Raw genomic sequence first — 22,380 nt, forward strand, 5'->3', positions numbered from 1 at the left:
ATCCAGTTACCCTTTTTCACAAGCACGTGTCTCGGTTGAAACAGGTTTTAATACATATGGGCTAAAAGTTCAGTGTGAACATGGTGCATTCTGTGCCATATCACTCTATGACTCCATGAAGCATTATTGTTCTTCTGTATAATTTAGTATATTTAATTTGGTGAATATACTGCTACATAATTACATATTACGCAAGTCTCAAGGAAAATACACTTTTCTGTTCAAGCAACACACACAAGATGCTGCAGGAACTCAGCAGGCCAGAGAGCATCTATGGAAAAAGAGTAAACAGTTGAAGTTTCAGGCCGAGACATTTCATCAGGACTGGAAAAAAGATGAAAAGTTAGAGCAAGATGGTGGGGGGAGGGCTGGAGGAAGTACATGTTGGTAGGTAATAGGTGAAACTGGGAGGGGGAGTAGTAAAGTGAAGAGCTGAGAAGCTGATAGGTGAAAGAGATTAAGGGCTGGAGATGGGGAATCTGATAAGAGAGGGTAGAAGAATGTTGACATGGAAATGGGAAGTAGAATTGAAGTGGGTGGCCATTGGGAGATACTGCTTTTTCTGGCAGAAGGAGCGTAGGTGCTTGGCGAAGCAGTCTCCCAATCTATGACAGGTGTCACCGATATACAAGTGGCCACACCGGGAGCACCAGATACAACGGATGACCCCAACAGACCGCCAGGTGAAGTGTCATTTCACCTGGAGGGATTGTTTGGGGCCCTGAATTTGAACTTGTCTGTTTAAATTGTTTTCTCAAGCTTCAGATCCCAGGGGAGAGAAGTTCTGTGGAGATGAAGCATAGTGAGAACATTTGAGAAAGAAATTGAAATCTTGGGCCTTGAAGAAAAGGTAATTGAAGTTGGATGGCAGAGTCTTAAGAACAGTGAGCGCAAGATTGAGATAGGGGAAGATGGCAAGAATCAAACTGAAGCTGACATAGAGAGATCAGGCTGGAGATCATGGTATGATATATGCATTTTGGAAGTGAGTTGAAGGTGACAACAAGTGAAGAATGGTGGACCTCAGGGAGAGCTATCCTGATGGGTTAGTATTTACCTACAGAACCTGCCTGAGCGGGTTCTCAGCTGAACTCTGTGGCCAGGGATTTTCCTTTAAGTAATAGTGAAGGAAGTCTCCCAATGTTATAAAGGCTAGATTCTGCATGAAAGGTCTGCAACTTCCATAGGTACAAAAACATGGATCAAGATCACAGGGTGTACATTGTGTTAGATGCAATGTACTTATATGGCTTTTTCTTGTTTTGTACATGTGACAAATAGAAAAACTGAAAATGAATCACAGACTTTATGAAATAATTGTTTTTGATGTAAAAAAATGAATCAGAACAGTGAAATGCAGGTTTTTGATCCAGTTAATCTTTATAAAAGTTCATGTTGGTGGATCATTGTTAAATTTTAAAAAAATCAAAGTTCAAAATACATTTATTATTAAAGTAGGTATACTATGTTTAACCTCGAATTTTGTCGTCTTACAGGCAGTCACAAAAACAAACGAACCCAATAAAACCCATTAATAAAGACCATCAAACACCCAAAAAAAAACAAAAGAGCAAATTGTACAAAAACTAAAAAGTAAATAAGTAACACTCAGAACTAAAGTTCACAAAATTGAGCACACAACCACAAAGGCAGTTCATCACTGCATCAAGACCAGGAGCCCATTAGTTGCAGGTCACAGCCTCAGTTCAACGCAGAGACAAATAAACCTCATTGAGCAGTAAGCTGACATCGGCCTGTCCCTCACCTCTGGTCCTGACATCCGACCTTTTCAATTTGGCCCAGTGATTAAATCAGACAAACACCAGTTCGTTCCTCGCTCTTGGGCTTGGGCTCTGCTATCTCAATTTAGCCTGTACCTGCCACGCTGCTGCCACTGTAATGCATCTTCAAGACTCCAGTTCACCGAATCCCCCAAAACACTGCAAAATTGCTAGGCCGTACAAGCAGTTCAAAAGCACAACTCTGAAAGGGATGTTACATACTATTGATTGCAGTGATCATTGTCCAGAAAAAGTGTAATTAATAGAATAATTAGTAGATTTGTTTGCTGCTGTTAAAGCATCACTGTCTCTCAACAGTGCCATCTTAAACTGGACCACTGTGAAAATTTTAACCAAAGTTAATAAGGGAAACATGGCAGAGGCAATGATGTTAAGTTGTTTGTCAGTCTTGATTTCACTGCATGCTGAAATAGATTTGAGGGCATGAATATGCTATTATTGTTTCTACATTTTATATAAGTTGAAGTTTAAGTAAGGCTAGAAGAGTGGAATAACCAATTCTAAAGATGACAGAGGCAAACACAAGGGTCTTGGTAGCAGATGGGTTCAGTAAAGGATGAATGAATCCATTATAGGAAGGATATGGAGGCTTTGGAGAAGGTGCAGAAGAGGTTATATGGGATGTTACCTTATTGGAGGATGTATGCTTCTGGAAGAGGTTGGACAAATTGTGAATGCATAGTGGAAATTGACAAGGTTATGAGAAGCATAGATGGAATCGACAGCTAGTATCTTTTTTTCCTGGGTCAAAATATCTAATCCTAGAAGGCATGCATTTAAGGTGAGAGGAGTTAAGTTCAAAGTAAATTTGCAGAGCAAGTTTTCTACATATGGTGGTGAGTTCATGGAAATGCACTGCCTGGGTGGTAGTAGATGCAAATATGATAGAGTCATTTAAGTGATTAGGCACGTGAATATTCAGAGAATGGAGTGATACAAACACTGTATGGGCAGAAAGGATTAGTTTACTTGGACAGTTAATTTTTTAATTAGTTCAGTACAACATCATGGGCCAAAGGACCTGCTCTTCTGCTGTACTGTTTTATGTTCTATGAATGTAGGTGATCATATAATGGTGGAAGTAGATTGGTTATTGGGTTGGAAGCTGGGTTAGGTTCATATGGGATATTTGGGGTTGACTAAAGATGGTGAGTAGGAAAGAAGGATCGGTGAGGTATTGAAATTGTATTGGGGAGAAAGATAAGGCTTTCCCTCAATATTTAATGTATTTCTGGAAAGACAGAAATAGCTTTTGTTTGACATTTTATCAAAGCAGGTCAAAACATCCTGTTTCTTTTCCTCATTCCAGCATGCAACACTACAGACCAACTCTTATAATAGCACTTGTATCATTTTTTCCACCAAGCAATATATACAATAACCATTTTATAAGGTATCATGCTATAATATTACAGTTGTGTCTGTGCACGTACTGGCGATGGTATTCCTATATTACCAGATATCTAAAACATCCACACAGGATCGGGTCTAGATTACCAGTGCTAAAGCTGGGGAATCCAAAATTCAAAATAAATTTATTATCAAAGTATATATCACCATTATCATGTCACCATATCATATCTTGAGATTCATTTTCGTGTGGGCTTTCACAATAAATTTAAAGAAACAATAGAATTAATGAAAAACTGCACACAGCAAAGGCAAGCAATGTACAAAAGACAACAAATTATACAACAAGAGAAAAAATATAATAAGTAAATAATAAATATTTAGATCACAAGTTGTAGAGACCTTGAAAGTGAATCTGTCATTGTGGAATCAGTTCAGTGTTGGGGTGAGTGAAGTTATTTACTTTGATTCATGCTCTAATGGTTGAGATGTAATAACTGTTCCTGAATCTGGTGATATGCGAGCAAAGGCTCCTGTGCTTTCTTCCTGATGACGGCAGTGAGAAGAGATCATGGCCTGGATGGTAAGGGTCCTTGATGATAGATATTGCTTTCCTGTGACAGCACTCCTAATGGATGTGTTCAATGGTGAGGAGGGCTTTTCCTGTGATGGACTGGGCTGTATCCACTACTTTTGGTAGCCTTTTTCCATCCCAGGCCATGATGCAACCAGTCAGTATCCTCTCCACAGTGCATCTATAGAAGTTCGTCAAAACTTTAGATGACTTGCTGAATCTTTGCAAATTTCTAAGAAAGTCGAGGTGCTACTGTGCCTTCTTTGTAATGGCACTTGCGTGCTGGACCCAGAACAGATCCTCTGAAATGATAACTCCAAATCCAACTCTACCACTGAACTCCATTGCCCAGCAGTTTATTTGGTTAATGCAAAAAGGACTATAATTATATTTTTTCCAGAAATTACTGTAATATGTTTGGCAATTTACTTTTGTATCTGAAAATTTCCTGAATCCTGAGGTAAGTAATGTTTCAACTATGTATGTGTTGCATTGTCACACACTTTTATTTGGTTGCCTTATAGATTATAGTCATAGAATCTGTCTACCTGAGATGCACTTTCAAGGAATTGTGGGGTTTTTTTGTTTAAGTAAATAAGGTAATGTTTCTCTTAGTTATCTTAAGATACAGTCAACTTGGAGTGCACAGTGCTCAGATTTGATTGAAGGGTTAAAGTGAAGTGATAGTGTTTGACTATAAATTTATTAAACAATAATTTACCAGTCATCCCTAACCAGGAAAAAACACTATTTGCTTGTGTTTTTTGCTTAGGAATTTGAAGCTGACTTACAGCAGATGGAAATAATGAAAGATCAATATCAGAAAAAAAACAATGAACAGGTTTGTAAGTGGCATTATACAATATAAAATTGAGAGTGCAGAGAAAATTTCCAAGGTTATTGGCTGGACTTGCATCATAGGGAAAGGTTGAATAGGCCAGGACTTAATTCCCTGGGGTGTAGAAGAATGAGGGGAGCTATAGAAAATTTTAAGGGATATCATCGGGGTCTCTCTTTCTGCCAACACGGACATTTACACTACACGCTGCATCCACAAAGGAAGCAGCATTATGAAGGACCCCATGCACCCCTCATACAATCTCTTCTCCCTCCTGCCGTTTGGGAAAAGGCTCCGAAGCATTCGTGCCCTCACGACCAGACTATGTAACAGTTTCTTCCCCCAAGCTATCAGACTCCTCAAAACCCGAAGCCTGGACTGACACCTTACTGCCCTATTGTCCTGTTTATTATTTATTGTAATGCCTGCTCTGTTTTTGTGCACTTTATGCAGTCCAGTGTAGGTCTGTAGTCTAGTGTAGCTTTCTCTGTGTTGTTTTTTTTTATTATTACATACTTCAGTCTAGTTTTTTTTAACTGTGTCATATAACGCCATGGTCCTGAAAAACATTGTCTCATTTTTACTATGCACTGTACCAGCAGTTATGGTCGAAATGACAATAAAAATTGACTTGACTTGACTTGACTTGACTTGAGATAGTGCAAATGCATTGTTTGGTTGAGACTAGAACTAGAAGTCATGGGTTAAGGGTGAAAGATGAAATGTTTAAGGGGAACATGAAGGGAAACCTCTTCAGTCAGAGGGTGACAAGAGTCCAAAGTGCTCCCAGTGGAAGTGGCATTAAAGAAAAATTTGGATAGGTACATGGATGGGAGGGGTATGGAGAGCTATGGTTCAGGTGCAAGTTGTTGGTACCAGGCAAACTTGTAGTTTTGCATGGACTAGCTGGTTTTGAAGGCCTGTTTCTGTACTGTAGTGTCCTATGACTATGAGATAATATAAATGAGAAGATACAATTCCAAAAGGAATTCAGTAGGCTACGGTCAATTATGGAAAACCCTGAACATCCTCTACATAGCACCATCCAGAGACAGAGAAGCAGTTTCAGCGACAGGTTACTGTCGATGCAATGCTCCTCAGACAGGATGAAGAGGTCAATACTCACCAATGCCATTAGGCTTTACAATTCAACTGCCAGGACTTAAGAACTTTTTTTTTAAAGCTATTATTAATGCTTTTTGAGTTAGTGATTTAGATGCATATCATATTATTACTGAGTTAAGTATTGTATGTAATGAGTTTTTGCTACAACAAGTGTATGGGACATTGGAAAAAAATGTTGAATTTCCCCATGGGGATGAATAAAGTATCTATCTATCTATCTATCTATCTATATGTTTAGAGATATAGCCCAGAATAGGCCCTTCTAGCCCTTTGAGCCACACCACCCAGCATCCTCTGACAATCTCGATTTAACCTTGACCTCATTACAGGACAATTTACAATGACCAGTTAACCTACTGTTACGTATTCAGGCAACAATAATTATAGATGAGTTAGACGAAGGGTTTTTATAACAAATAACACGTTTATTAAACACTGATAACAAACCCCCTTCAAATGTAAACAAACCCAAACAATGATCCGAGCTCAGCTGCTCAAACAGTCCTTAATAGCGTTGCAGTCCCAAACAGTCTTTAAAGTGGTATTGAAAAGAACTCAGTTCGTTAAAACGGTATGCCGAAAGAAAACAGACTTTAAAACGATATGCCGACAGTTCAAAAGCTCACGGTACTTTTAAAAGGAGAGACTTTTTAAAGCGATGTAAATTCTCTTCCACGTCGATGTCCTTCGATTCCCAGCGTCGAACTCCCACGTCGAATTTTATTAAATATAACAACTTAAAGTGACTGACCTTCCTTCCACAATATTCTCAATCTCCCGCTTTTTCCAGCGGAGACTATCGTGAGAATAGTAAACGAAATCCTTCCGAATGAGGATCACACAAGGTCGAAGTCAATCCATCGTCGAAAATCGATTCTTCTCGATTTGTCTTCCAAACTTCACTCTCCATTAGCAAAGAAACCGTTGGCTCTGACCTTTTAAACTTTAGGCATTATATAAAACTTCATTTTTAACTAAACTGCGTCATCACATTAAATCACACAGTAACATGAAGTCATCTTGGCAAATCCTGCCACGAACTGCCCCACCTGACAGGGTGGGTCTTCCTTTTATACCCTGTAGAAAAAACCTGTCACATGACCTCTACTGGCGGGAAAATGACATCACTCCACCATTACCTCATGTCCAGTATAACTTCAACCCCAGTCACGTGACAAGGGTACCACTGTCACGTGTCACGGGTACGTAACACCTCCCTCCAAAAAAAACATTTTTGGTCTGACAAGAACAAAAATTTTTAACAATTACTTACAAAAAAACCCAAAAAAAAACAAAGGTATAAATTATATAACATACACAATATACAATACAGTAGGAGTGTTACAATAAAAAAAACCACTCCAAAAAAAAACATTGTACATTCAACATCGAGATAGACAATCAGCAACCACATTATCTTTACCTTTAATATGAGTTATCACAATATTGTACTCTTGTAACATCAAACTCCAATTTAACAATCTTCTGTTTTTGTTTTTCATCTTACTCAGAAAAACTAACGGATTATGATCAGTGTAAACAATAAGTGGTTTTTGAGTTGTACCAACATATACCTCAAAATATTCCAAAGCTAAAACAAGAGATAACAATTCTTTCTCTATTGTTGAATAGTTTCTTTGATGCTTATTAAATTTCTTAGAAAAGTAAGCTACTGGATGATCAACCTCATCACCCTCATTCCTTTGCATCAATACTGCTCCCGCAGCTTCATCACTAGCATCTACAGCTAATGAAAAAGGTTTTTCAAAGTCAGGTGCCTTAAGCACAGGTTGTTCACATATCATTGTTTTCAATTTTTCAAATGCTTCCTGACAAAACACTGTCCACACAAACTTTACATTCTTCTGCAGAAGATTAGTTAATGGAAGGGCAACATTAGCAAAATTCTTACAAAATTTTCGATAATATCCTACCATTCCCAAAAACCTTCTGAGAGTTTTTTTCCCCGTTGGAGTGGGAATTTCTAAAATTGCCTGAACTTTTGCCTGAACAGGAGCTACCTTACCTTGACCCACAACATAACCAAGGTAAGTCACAGTAGCATGTCCAAATTCACTCTTGGCTAAATTAATAGTCAAGTTAGCTTTTGAAAGCTTTTCAAACAATTTCTCCACCGCAATAATGTGTGCTTCCCAAGTATCATTTCCTGTCACTAAATCATCAATATAAGCATCAGTATCTTTCAATCCCTGAATCACAGAATTAATCATCCTCTGAAAAGTACCTGGGGCATTCTTCATCCCAAATGGAAGAACATTATACTCATATAACCCAGATGGAGTTACAAATGCAGAAATCTCTCTACCTCTGTCCGTTAATGGAACACACCAATACCCTTTCAATAAATCAATCTTTGTAAGGAACTTTGCTTTTCCAACTTTATCTACACAATCATCTACTCTAGGAATTGGATATGCATCTGTCTTCGTTACAGCATTCACCTTCCTATAGTCCGTACAAAACCTAATACTACCATCAGGTTTTGGCACCATTACACATGGCGAACTCCAATTCGAGTTAGAATGTCTAATAATATCATTCTCTAACATGTATTCAATTTCTTTCTCAGCAAGTTCACATTTTTCCATGTTCATCCTATATGGATGCTGTTTAATAGGTTTGGCATCTCCAACATCTACATCATGTGAAGCTATAGTAGTCCTTCTAGGAACATCTGGAAACAAATCCTTATACTTAAAAATCAATTCCTTCATCTGTTGTTTCTGCTCTAGCTGTAAATGTGCTAATTTCTCATCCATATTTTCCAAAATAGTCGAATTAGGTAACCTAACAGAAACAATGTTAGATTTAGAATGAAAGTCAGATGAATCATCTATCATGTTCCCAGTTAAATCCAACTCATTCTCACTAACCACAACAGTCACAGTATCAGATTGTTTCTCAAAATATGGTTTAATCATATTTATGTGGCAAAGTTGTGTTGACCTTCTACGATCTGGAGTTTTTATTACATAATCCACATCATTAACTCTAGACACAATTTCATAAGGTCCATGAAATCTAGCTTGTAAAGGATTTGTCTGCACTGGGAAAAAAACCAACACCTTATCTCCAGGCTTAAACATCCTCATCCTAGCTTCCTTATCATACCAAGTCTTCATTTTCTCCTGAGCCAACTTCAAATTTTCCTTGGCTAAGCTACAAGCTTTATGTAACCTGTCCTTAAATTTCAAAACATAGTCCAACAAATTAGTATGCACTTCCTTACTAATCCATTGTTCCTTCAATAAAGCTAAAGGTCCTCTAACTCTCTGTCCAAACACAAGTTCAAATGGACTAAACCCTGAAGATTCCTGTACCGATTCCCTTACTGCAAATAAAAGTAAGTTTATACTCTCATCCCAGTCACTTTCATTCTCCATACAATATGTCCTATTCATATTCTTGAGAGTAGAATGAAACCTCTCCAAGGCACCTTGCGATTCTGGATGGTATGCAGACGAAGTAATTTGCTTAGCTCCCAATTTATAAACTATCTGTTGAAACAATCCAGACATAAAATTACTTCCTTGATCAGTTTGTATTTCCTTAGGCAATCCAAAATAAGTAAAGAATTTTATAAGAGCCTTCGTCACAGTTTTAGCTTTTATATTCCTAAGTGGTACTGCCTCTGGAAACCTAGACGAAGTACACATGATAGTCAACAAATACTGATAACCAGTTTTTGTCTTTGGTAATGGACCAACACAATCTACAATAACTTTAGAAAACGGTTCACCGAATGCTGGAATAGGTTGTAATGGAGCTACTGGTGTAACCTGATTTGGTTTACCCACAATTTGACAAGTATGGCACGTCTTACAAAACATCGCCACATCTTTTCTTAAACCAGGCCAGTAAAAATGTTTTAAAATCTTGTCCACAGTTTTCCTTACCCCTTGATGTCCACCTAAAGGCACACTATGAGCTAAAGTCAAAATCTCATTCCGATAAACTTTAGGAACAACTACCTGGTAAACAACATTCCATTCCTCACTTGCAGGAATTGTAGGCGACCTCCACTTCCTCATCAACACTCCTTTTTCCAAGTAATATCCTACTGACACCTTCTCAATTTCACTACCTAGTAAAGCTTGTTCCCTTAATTTTACAATCTCAGGATCTCTATTCTGCTCTGCTATCATCTCCTTCCGAGACAGAGATAAATCTTCATAGTCAGACTTACTCCCAGAATCTTGTTCAAACAACGAAGGTAAGAAAGTCTCTGACACATCCTCAAAACTCAAATCCTGAGTTGAACAGTCATGAGTAACAACCTCATTCTGCACATCAATCTTTTTAGCCATAGCTCTAGTCACAACACAAGAAAAATCTGTGTTAGAATTCACCTCTGGTTCCTCTGATTCCATTGTCAAATGCACTTCAGGAAAAACTTGTCCACCTGCCAAGTCATTACCTAACAATAAAGAAATACCCTTCACAGGTAAGCTATGCTGTAATCCTACCTTAACAAATCCTGTAACTAACCCTGACTTTAAATTTACTTCATGTAAACGTACAGGCATAAAATCACTTCCAACACCTCTTATGTAATTTACCTCACCAGTATCACTCTTTTCATTAAACTTCAACACACTATCTAACATCAGTGATTGAGAAGCTCCAGTATCCCTAAGAATCTTTATTGGCACCAGAGTAGATCCTTCTTTCAAGGATACAAACCCTTCAGTTATAAAATGATCATATCCCTTTCTAACTTTGTCAGACTCTAACAAATCCTCATTTGTGTTTACCAAACCCTGTAACTTTACAGGTGCTTCAGTATGTTGCACACAAGCATCCGGAACTGCTTCCTTCTCTTTCTTTTTCAATTTGAAACAGTTAGCTATTACATGGCCAGGCTTCTTACAATAGTTACAAATAAGACCAAACTGTCTTTCCTTCACAGGTTTTCCTTCCTCCTTACCTCTCTCATTAACCTCTAATTTAATTTCTAATTTACCTGGAGTCTCCATATTATTTTTCCTCTTGAAAATTCTACCCTGAGGAAATTTATTCTTATGGATTAAAACATACTCATCAGCTAATCTAGCACAGTCCTGCAATTTATCAGTATCCCTCTCATTTAAGTAGGTACTTACTTCAACAGGAATGCTTCTTTTAAATTCCTCCATTAAAATCAGCTCTCTCAATGTCTCATAGTCCCCATTTACATTTTTAGAAGAAACCCATCTCTCAAAACACATAGCTTTATCATAGGCAAATTCCACATAAGTCTTTTCCACAGACTTTTTCAAACTCCTGAATCTTTCCCTGTACGCTTCTGGGACCAATTCGTATGCTTTGAGAATATTTTCTTTCACAATATCATAATCTAATGCTTGCGCAGCAGTTAAAGCTGTGTAAATCTGTTGTGCCTTGCCTTTGATTACACTCTGTAATAACACTGACCATTTATCTTTCGGCCACTCTAACATCCGAGCAATAGTTTCAAAATGTTGAAAATATCTCTCCACTTCTGTTTCACTAAATGGAGGGACCAATTTAATTTCTTGGCTAGCAACAAACGGTTTTCTAGAATCAGAAGACTGATTCTCAGACCTTAAATTCACCATTGCATATTCAAATTCTCTTTTCTTCTGCTCAGATTCCAATTTACACCTCTCTAACTCTGCTTTACTTTGTTCCAACCTCATTTGTTCAATTTGCAACTGCATCTCCAGATTACTTATTGGAAACGATTCTAAAATCGATTCTTCAAAAGCACCCGAAGCCACATAGTGAGACGCGATTTTTCTCTGTATTACAGCTTTTGATGTAGTTGGCAAAATCCCTTTAAGATGCAACCGATTAGCAAGTTCAGAGACTTCAGTTTTTTTCGCCTTCGCTAACAAATCCGCGTCTGGCGAATCCAGAAACTCATCAATATTCATCGTTGCCGAATACCACTCACAAGCCAATCAAACAAAAAAAAATCGAGCAATCCCCGTTACCAAAACACCGATTCAAAATTCAAAAAGCTTATTAAACTCAAACAATTCAAATCCGGACGTAGCCCCCATATTTATGTTACGTATTCAGGCAACAATAATTATAGATGAGTTAGACGAAGGGTTTTTATAACAAATAACACGTTTATTAAACACTGATAACAAACCCCCTTCAAATGTAAACAAACCCAAACAATGATCCGAGCTCAGCTGCTCAAACAGTCCTTAATAGCGTTGCAGTCCCAAACAGTCTTTAAAGTGGTATTGAAAAGAACTCAGTTCGTTAAAACGGTATGCCGAAAGAAAACAGACTTTAAAACGATATGCCGACAGTTCAAAAGCTCACGGTACTTTTAAAAGGAGAGACTTTTTAAAGCGATGTAAATTCTCTTCCACGTCGATGTCCTTCGATTCCCAGCGTCGAACTCCCACGTCGAATTTTATTAAATATAACAACTTAAAGTGACTGACCTTCCTTCCACAATATTCTCAATCTCCCGCTTTTTCCAGCGGAGACTATCGTGAGAATAGTAAACGAAATCCTTCCGAATGAGGATCACACAAGGTCGAAGTCAATCCATCGTCGAAAATCGATTCTTCTCGATTTGTCTTCCAAACTTCACTCTCCATTAGCAAAGAAACCGTTGGCTCTGACCTTTTAAACTTTAGGCATTATATAAAACTTCATTTTTAACTAAACTGTGTCATCACATTAAATCACACAGTAACATGAAGTCATCTTGGCAAATCCTGCCACGAACTGCCCCACCTGACAGGGTGGGTCTTCCTTTTATACCCTGTAGAAAAAACCTGTCACATGACCTCTACTGGCGGGAAAATGACATCACTCCACCATTACCTCATGTCCAGTATAACTTCAACCCCAGTCACGTGACAAGGGTACCACTGTCACGTGTCACGGGTACGTAACACTACCCAGCATCTCTTTGGACTGTGGGAGAATCAGACGACCTGGAGAAAGCACACACATTCCACAGGGAGGATGTACAGACTCCTTACAGAGGATGCTGGGATTGAACTCTGAACTCTGATGACCCAAACTGTAATAGTGTTGCGCCAACAGATACGCTACCGTGGCGTCCATATCAGAGATATATATACATTGTTGAAAGTGCCAAGGAAAGTTGAGAAAATGCTTTAAGATAAATTATCCTAGACCTTATAAGTACTGTAGGTGCATGATCAAGAAAGTAACGGCTAATCTTAATAAAACTATAATGGGCACCACATTCTAAATGAGATGCAAAGTTCAGGAGATGTTATGGAAGAAATATGCTAAAATAATAACAGGAATTAGGGACTTTAATTATGTGAATAGACCTAAGAAGTTGAGGTTATTCTTCATGTAACTAATAAAATCATGAAGGATGTAGACATAGTGCATGGGTAAAAGCGGTGTCTTTCGCCATAGGGGAGACTCAAGAGCCAGGGGTTACAGAATGAAGCTGATTAGCTTTATCAAAAACAAATTTCATAATGGAAGCCTTTGTTTATGGTCTGAAATGCAATGCCTGTCTTGTTGCAAAGTAGGTTTAATTATTGAGTTGGAAAGGGAGCTGGATAAGTATCTGGATAAGGTGAGAGCAGGGGAGTTGTTGTAGATTTCTCTTTCATAGATCTTGGCAAGACTTGATGGGCTGAATAGCTTCCTGTGGTAGCCATCCTACTGTAGTATGTGGTATCAGGTGTAGTTTCATCATTACAGTGTTAGTAGCAAACTACTAAGAGTACAAATGATACATATGCTATGAAGTCGACTATTAATTCTTATTAAGGCAGATTACTCTTTGATAATAGGCAGGGTGGCAGTGGAGGACTTGCATAAGCAGTGGAAGGAATGAGTCACCTCACAAATTATTCATCCACCTATCCTGTTGACTGCTACCTGCCCCAAATTTGGAAATGTCTGCAGTTTCCACATTGGCCTTGTTAGTCAGCTTAGAAGCCACATAACTGGCATGGAAGTAAGTCATCTTCATTTCCAAGAGACTGACCAAGAAGAAGAAGATTCAAGTTGGAATAGCATGTGAGGACTTTGGGTGAGGTTGTCAGACATTTTTGCTCTTGACCTTCTCAAAACAAAGAAGTGTCATAAAAATGAGTTAAGGGCCCAAGATATAGGAGGTCGTGTGGTTAACGTGAATTGAAAATTGGCTGTCACATAGAAAGTGAAGAGTTGGTGTAACTGGGTCCTTTTCAGGCTGATAGGATGAGACTATTGAATAGGGATTGGTTGGTGGCTCTCAGCTATCTACCATTTACATTAATAACCTAGAGGAAGGAACAAAATATAAGGTTTCCAAATTTGTTGATGACACCAAATATGTGGAAGGTCATTGTGATTTTGTAATCGGACATAGATTGAGTGATAAGAGAAAAATGTGGCATATAGATTTTAATGTGGAGAAGTGTGAGGTTGTGCTTTTAAACAAGAGGAATTAAAAGACATTATATAAGTAGAGAAAGAGAGAGAGATTGCAGTAAGAAAGGTTGAGAGAGATCCAAGTGCTCTATTGCCTGAATCATAAAAAGTTAGCAGGCAGATCCAACAAGTAGTTAAGAAAGTAAATGGCATGTTGACCTTCTTTGCAAAGGAGTTGGAATTTAAGACTAGTGTAGTTTTGTTACAGTTGTACAGATGTTAGTTAGGTCATTCACCATTTTAGTCCCATTACCTTAAAAATAATATAGTAACATTGGAGCAGTTCAAAGGAGATGTACCAAGCTATTTCTGATGAGAGAATTGCCTGATCAAGGGAAGTTAGGCATTGTGGGTCTTTATTCCTTGGAGGTTAGAAAGCAAGGGGTGATCTTACACAAACATAAAATCCAAAGGAGACTTGACAGGGTAGATATTAAGATGTTCATGACTCTCTTATGAGTGAGAACAAGGTGATATGGCTACAAAAAGAGGGCCAGTCATTTAAATTCAAGGTGTGTAGTAACATCTGTTGGAGCATAGAAAATCTCTGGAATGCTCTGTTATCAAGCGTGGTAGAGGCCAGATCATTAGGTATCATTTCAGGTGGAGATTGATAAATACTTGAAAGATCAAGCAATCAAAGGTTATGGGGAATTGGCACAGAAGAGGAATTAAAGCCAGTGATGATCATATTGAATGGCAGGGCAAGCTTGAGTTGCCTGGTGGCCAACTTCTGTTCCTATTTTCTTGTGTCCTTATAAGTTGCTGCTGGGCAGAATAAAGTTTATACTTATTAAAGCCACAGATAGAGGTGTAGAATAGAAAAAGTAAAATGCAAGTTTGTTCAACAGTCAGAGAGCATCTCTGTTTGTGATGTGGATATTAGATTCAAAGGCAGAAATGTTGACCATGTGTACTGATTTGTCCAAGATGTTATCAATTTTCTTCGGTCTTTTTAAAGTGCACTCAAGCAGAAAAGTGTTGACTGTTCTGTCACAAACTCTCCATTTCAGTCCTGGATTTGATAGATAATATCTAAGTAATTTCAGTTTTCCTGATAAAATTTTTTTATTATTCTGGTCATGATTTATAATCTGCTTTATTGTTGATGTATTCTCCCCTACAGTCTCAATTGATTTTAAAGTTTAAGACAGAGATGCAGAGTTTACAAGAGGAGCTTCAGAATCTGACAAAAAGTCAAAATGAGGCAGTGTCTCACCGTAGACAACAAGAAATACAGTTAAAGAAAGAATGTGAGCTTAGTCTAGAGCTGAAAAGAAAATGTCTGGTAAGTTACATATTTTCTTTTTACAAAATGCTTTATCAGTGTTAAATGTTTTGCTTATAGTGGATGACATGAAGATGAAATGAAATTGGGTGGGATGAGTTTTGAATCCTTCAGTTGACTATTGTTCAGAATAAATTTAACCAGTCCCTCTTCTCATTTGTAGACTTACACATACAAAAGGCTGGAGGAATTCAGCAGGTGAGACAGCATCTATGGAAATGAATAAACAGTCGATGTTTCAGGCTGAGACCCTTCATCACAATTCCCAGTGAAGGATCACAGCCTGAAACAATGACTGTTTATTCATTATCAGCTGTTGCCTGACGTGCTGAGTTCCTTCAGCATTTGTATGTGTTGCTCTGGATTTCCAGCATCTACAGAATCTCTTGTCTCATTTGTAGACTGTTTGACAATTGAATTTTGGTGGAAAGGAGTGGCTACTTCTTGGTGCCCATGAAGAGTTAGGCGTAATTTTCAGGTAGACCTTAGATCAAAGTTTCAACACTTTCCTGCTGTCAACGGGAAGAAGATGCTCAAAAAGCTGAAAGACCTAAAGGTACAAGTCACCCTGACCAGATGAACTGCATCCTAGGGTTCTGAAAGAGGTGTGTGTGTGTGTGGCCTCCATCGGTCTTGGTCGACCGTGGGTACTGCGTCTCTGGTAGTCTCTGGTTTGTTGAGTAGTGTCGACTGTGGCTATTTTGGCCGATCCTGGAATGGCAGGCTCTGCCACAGTTGCTGCATGTGTAGGGCATAGTGGAATTGTTGTCCGCTGTCCACTATGCTCTCCGTTTAGCTCTCCGCCCCTCAAACTGACTCAGGATCACTCTTTTGCCTTGCTTTAGGTGTTGCTGAAGAGTACCTCGCCATTTGTTGCGGTCATCTGCTGTATTCTCCCAGCATTCTGTGTTGATTTTTAAGGCTTTCATATCACGTTTGCAGATGTCCTTGAAGCAAAGCTGGGGTCTACCAACGTTCCTCTTGCCTGTTGCTAGCTCTCCGTAGAGGATGTCCTTTGGCAGTCTACCATCCTTCATACGACAGACGTGGCCCAGCCAGCGCAGTCTGCGTTGTTTTAAAAGCATGAACGTTGTGGGAAGTCCAGCGCGGGAGAGGACCTCAGAGTTTGGGACTTTGTCTCTCCTGGTGATGCCGAGGATGTGGTGAAGGTTGCGCAGGTGAAAACTATAGAATTTCTTCTCCTGCTTGGAGTAGATGGTCCAAGTCTCGCTACCACACAGGAGGGTGCTGATAACCCATGCATTGTACACAGAAGTCTTGGTCTTTGTAGTGAGTTTCAGATTTTCCCAGACCCGCGAGGAGAGTTGAGCAAGGATCGATGATGCTTTGCTGATACGCCTATTGATTTCAGCATCGGGGGTGGAGTGTCGCTAATGGTCCACCCTAAGTATGTGAACTCCTGGACCACTTCTAGATTGTTATTGTCGATGGTAATGACTGGTGTTTCCACTATGTTCTGGGCAAGGACATTTGTTTTCTTTATGCTGATGGTAAGCCTGAAGTCCTTGCATGCTTTAGAGAAGCGGTCCATGAGTGTTTGTATTTGCTGTTTGGTGTGCGAGGTTATAGCAGCGTCATTGGCAAAGAGCATGTCATGTATTAAGATCTTTTGCACCTTTGTACTTGCTCTCGGGCACGCAGGGTTGAACAGCCGCCCATCAGACCTGGTGTACATGTAGATGCCTTCTGTCGACGTCCCAAATGTGTGCTTCAATAGCAGAGAGAAGAAGCTGCTGAATAATGTTGGGGCCAACGTACATCCTTGTTTGACTCCACTACAACTAGCGAAGGGTTCTGATGAGCTGTCATCGTACTGAACAGCAGTCCTCATGTTGTCATGGAATGACTTGATGATACTTTGGAATTTCGGGGGACAGCCGATCTTGAGGAGAATCTGAAAGAGCCCATCCCTACTGACAATGTTGAATGCCTTGGTCAAGTCAATGAAAGCGACATAGAGGGGTTTCTATTTTTCCCTGCACTTCTCCTGGAGTTGATGGAGTGAGGAAATCATGTCGACAGTTGACCTCCTTGCACGAAAACCACGTTGGGATTCAGGGTAGACCATTCTGCCAGAGTTTGTAGACTTGCCAGAGTTACACAAGCAAAGACTTTGCCGACAATACTCAGGAGGGAGATACCCCTGTAGTTGTTGCAGTTGCTTCTATCACCCTTGTTCTTGTACAAAGTGACGATTTTAGAGTAGCGCATATCCTGTGGTACAGCTCCTTCCTTCCAGCACTGTCGGAGGAACTCGTGTAAAGGTTGGAGGAGTGAGCTCTTGCAGTGTTTGATTGGGTCTGGAGGAATCCTATCATTGCCAGCAGCTTTCCCTGGGGCCAGACTGTCAATTGCCTTGCTGAGGTCCTCAATGGTTGGTTTGGAGTCGAGTTCATCCATGACTGGTAGACAATCGTTGGCATCAATGGCTGAGCTAACAAAACATTTTCCCTCGAGTAGAGCTCAGAGTAGTGTTCTACCCAGCGTTCCATCTGCTTGCTTTTATTACTGATTATTTCATCGCTGGATGACTTCCGGGGTGCCGTCTTGCTCTGTGATGGGCCAAGAGCCTTCTTGATACCATCGGACATCGATCTGATGTTGCCTGACACAGCTGCTGTCTGAATGTCCTCACTGAGCTGGAGTCAGTAATCATTTGCGCACCGGCTTGCAGACTTTTGCAGTTTGCTTCTAGCAGCTCAAAGTGCCTGGAGTGTTTGGTCGGATGGTGAGCGTCAAACACTCTGTGAGAGCTCTGTGAGAGCTGCACGCTTGGCTTCGATGACAAGAGTCATGATGTTGGACTTTGCCTCAAACCAGTCACTGCTTTTTGTGGTCTTTCTTCCAAAGATAGAGAGTGCTGATTCGTGAATGGTGTCGCAAAGGTATGACCATTGTTCTGTTACAGTATCTCCTTGTGAGGAGGTAGTCATAGCACCCTGTACTAACTTGGCAAACTGGTCAACCTTTTCTGACTGTTTCATCTCTGTTGTGTTGATGTGAGGTTTTCCAGTTTGTTTGGAGTGGTGGATTTTCTTTGGACGTAGTTTGATCTTGCAGCATACTAAAGCATGATCCATATCGCAGTCTACACTGTAGTATGAGCGGGTGATTACTACAGAGTTGATGAAAGAGGGCCTGGTGATGATCATGTCTAGTTGGTGCCAGTGTCTGGACCGTGGATGTTGCCATGAGACCTTGTACTGCAACTTTGTCTGAAAGTAGGAGTTAGTTACACACAGGCCGTGATAGGAGCAGAACTCAGGAGACATCCATTGTCAATTATTTTGCCAATTCTGAAGTGGCCAAGACAAGACAGCCAGGAATCGTTATCAGCTCCCACTCTGGCGTGGAAGTCACCAAAGAGAATGAGGTACTCATCACTGGGAATATTCCTGACAACAGCTTCTAATTTGTTGTAGAACGTCTTTTGCCTCAGAAGTGGAGTTCAAGGTAGGGGCATACACACTGACGAGAGATACTGGGCAATGACTGGTGTGTAGGCAGAGAGCCATAAATCGTTCTGATCCATTTTCTGGTGGCTCCACCATTTGCAACAAGGAGTTCCTAACGGCAAAACCCACTCCATGCTCGCAGGGCTCGTCTTGGTTCTTTCCCTGCCAGAAAAATGTGTAGTCCCTTTCCTTCAGTGTACCTGAATCCGCCAAATGTGTTTCTTGTAGGGTAGCTATATCTGCCTTGAGCCTTAGTAGCACATTGTTAATACCCGCTGTTTTTCATGCATCTTTGATATCCTTGAGGTTTTGGTCAAGTCCAGGCATCATTGTGCGGTCATTCCAACATCCCAACTTGAGTGGTGTTATTCGATTTGTTTTCTTTCTTGTCTGGTGCAGTAGTTACAGTCAGCTCTTCGTGGAATAATCCATTATCCCCATTCACCCAATGAGGAAAACTGACTGTGGCAGGACAGCACCTTATTGGCTGGGGGCTGCCCAGCTTGAGGCGGGTGATAGCTGTACAGTGAAATGCGATGGTCTCTCTCACCATTGGAAGCCATCCCTGGCGCCATGCACCTACACCAATCAAGCTTTATGACTTGTAACCAGTAACTGCTTCGCATGTTTGTCTGACGCTATAAAGCGAAGCTAGAGTGGCCTCTCCAGGGCGCAAGCCAGGGCGGAGTTGATATGGAGATCTGTCTGTTGCCCATGCTGTGGGACTCCCCTCTTCATGCTGACGACAGGTTCAAAGAAACAATGAAAGTTCGGTGCCAGCAGCATCGTAGGAGTTGCCGTACCCATGTTGGGTACAGCAGTCAGCAGCCTTCGGGATTCTGACTCTGGATTTTTCCTCGGGGTTTACTCCCAAAGCCTTTCCCATGAGCAGGTATAGCCGCAAGGCAACAGAGGTTTGAAATCAGAGTTTTCCCTCTCCTAGATGAGCTACCATCCGTGGTTAATGAACCCCATCTGCCCAGAGCAACTGGTTTTAAGGTGCCAGTGGCCCGCCTTTGCCCCTTCTCCTGTCAGTGAGAACAGCTCTGCTGGGCATAAGAACTATGCCACACGTGAAGGCCAGGAGTTGGACTTGGTTGTTAGAGGCTGTTTGAGACGCACGCTATGAAGAGCATTTGTTTAGCAGTGGGAACTCCTCCCCACTACCACCCTTCGGCTATGACTACCTTTGGAACCAGGAAAGGGGTAGTGTTAGAGATTGTGGTGGCATTCAAAATGATATTTCAGAAATCATTGGACTCTGGCATGGTACCAGAGGACTGGAAAATTGCAAATATCACTCCACTCTTTAAGAAAGGAGGAAGGCAGCAGAAAGGAAATTATAGACCATTTAGCCTGACAGTGGTTGGGAAGATGTTGGGGACGTTTGTTAAGAATGGAGTATTTGGTGACATAGGACAAGATAGTACAAAATCAGCATAGTTTCCTTTAGGGAAAATCCTGCATGACGAACCTGTTGGAATTCTTTGAGGAGATTACAAGTAGGATAGATAAAGGGGATGTAGTGGGTGTTGTATATTTGGACTTTCAAAAGGCCTTTGACAAGATGCCACACATGAGGCTGCTTACCAAGTTAAGAGCCCATGGTATTACAAGAAAGTTACTATCATGGTTAGAGCACTGGATGATTGGTTGGAGGCAGCGAGTGGGTATAAAAGGATCCTTTTCTGGTTGGCTGCCAGTGATTAATGGCGTTCTGTAGGGTTTGGTGTTGGAACTATTTTTATGCTGTATATAAATGGTTTAGATGAGGGAATAGATGGCTTTGTTGCCAAGTTTGCAGATGATACGAAGATTGGTGGAGGAGGAGGTAGAGTTGAGGAAACAGGTCAGATGCAGAAGGAATTAGACTAGGAGAATAGGCAAGAAGTGGCAAATGAAATACATTGTTGAAAAATGCACTTTGATAGTAGAAATAAATGTGCGGACTATTTTCCAAACAGGGAGAAAATCCAGGAATCTGAGATGCAGAGGGACTTGGGAGTCCTTGTGCAGAAGGTTAACTTGATGGTTGAGTCAGTGGTGAGGAAGGCAAATGCCATGTTAGCATTTATTTTGAGGTCTAAAATACATGAGCAAGGATGTGATGCTGAGGCTTTATAAGACACTGATGAGGCCTCACCTTGAGTATTGTGAACAGTTTTGGGCCCCTCATCTTAGAAAAGATGTGCTGGCATTGGAGAGGGTCCAGAGGAGGTTCACAAGGATGATTCCAGGAATGAAAGGGTTGTCATACGAGGATTGTTTGATGGCTCTGGGTCTGTACTTGCTGGAAATCAGAAGGATGAGGGTGGGATCTCTTTGAATCCTTTTGAATGTTGAAAGGTCTAGACAAAGTAGATGTGAAAAGGATGTTTCCCATGGTGGGACAGCCGAGGACAGGAGGACACAGCTTCAGGATAGAGGGTTGCCCTTTCAAAACAGAGATGTAGAGAAATTCCTTTAGCCAAAGGGTGGTGGATTTGTGGAATTTTTTGCCACATGCAGCTGTGGAGGCCAGGTCATTGGGTGTATTTAAGGAAGAGATTGATAGGTTCTTGATTCGACGTGGCATCAAAGGTTATGGGGAGAAGGCCGGGAACTGGGGTTGATGAGGAGAAAAAAAGAGGATCAGCCATGATTGAATGGTGGTGCAGGCTCGATGGGCTAGATGGCCTAATTCCGCTCCTATGTCTTATGGTCTAAAAACTTGGAACAATGATACAACCCTAATTGTAACTTGAGTGTAGAATGACTGGAGCCTGCACATTTAGAACTCCATTTATCTGGTGAGCTGCCTTGGTAGGATTGTTATGAGGTTAGAAAGAGTAGGAACACCTCTTATGACCCTTCACAAATTTACTATAACTCAAATCAGTGACTGAGTTGGCCTGCTTGTAAGTGCTGGCTTCCATTAGAACCAACTGTGAAGTTACCAGTTTTTTGTCTTCAGGTTCCATGAAATCTGATTTAATTGAATTAAAATGCCGGATGTTGTAGTCCTGGGAGACCTACATCTGTGTGGAGTGCCTCCAGCTGCAACTCCTTGAAGACCATATTAGAATCTGGAGCAGCAGCTGAATGACCTTGACTGTACGGGAGAGTGAGATCATCATCGATTGGAGTTACAGAGAAGTAGTCACCCCTAAGATGCAGGAGGCAGGTAGCTGGGTGACCATCAGGAGAAGGAATGGGACGGTGAATAGGCAGTTAGTGCAGAGCACCCCTGTGCCCATTCTCAATAATAAATATACTATTTTGGATACTATTGTGGGGAATGACCTCCCAGGGGAATACCAAGAGCCCAGGTCACTGGCACTGAGCATGGGTCCCTGGTGCAGAAGGGAAAGGGGGTGAAGAGGGGAATGGTACTGATAGGGGACTCTAGAGTCAGAGGAACAGAGGGGTTATTCTATAGATGTGAACAGGACACCCAGATGGTATGTTGCCTTCCAGATGCCAGGGTCAGGGACATCTCAGATCATGCCCACAGCATTTTGGAGGGGGAGGGA

At 40.7% G+C, this 22,380-nt stretch overlaps 1 protein-coding gene across 2 annotated transcripts in view; it reads left to right on the plus strand.

Moving 5' to 3' along the window:
* Positions 1–22,380, plus strand: part of LOC140725520 (coiled-coil domain-containing protein 150-like) — a 136,583-nt gene that overhangs the window by 96,764 nt on the left and 17,439 nt on the right. For both annotated transcript variants that reach the window (XM_073041075.1, XM_073041076.1), the window contains 2 exons: positions 4,499–4,567; positions 15,231–15,392. In XM_073041075.1, the coding sequence (XP_072897176.1) occupies positions 4,499–4,567; positions 15,231–15,392 (231 nt within the window). The remainder of the gene's footprint in view (positions 1–4,498; positions 4,568–15,230; positions 15,393–22,380) is intronic.

Source organism: Hemitrygon akajei, chromosome 3 (genome assembly GCF_048418815.1).
Source record: "Hemitrygon akajei chromosome 3, sHemAka1.3, whole genome shotgun sequence".
Lineage (NCBI taxonomy): Eukaryota > Metazoa > Chordata > Chondrichthyes > Myliobatiformes > Dasyatidae > Hemitrygon > Hemitrygon akajei.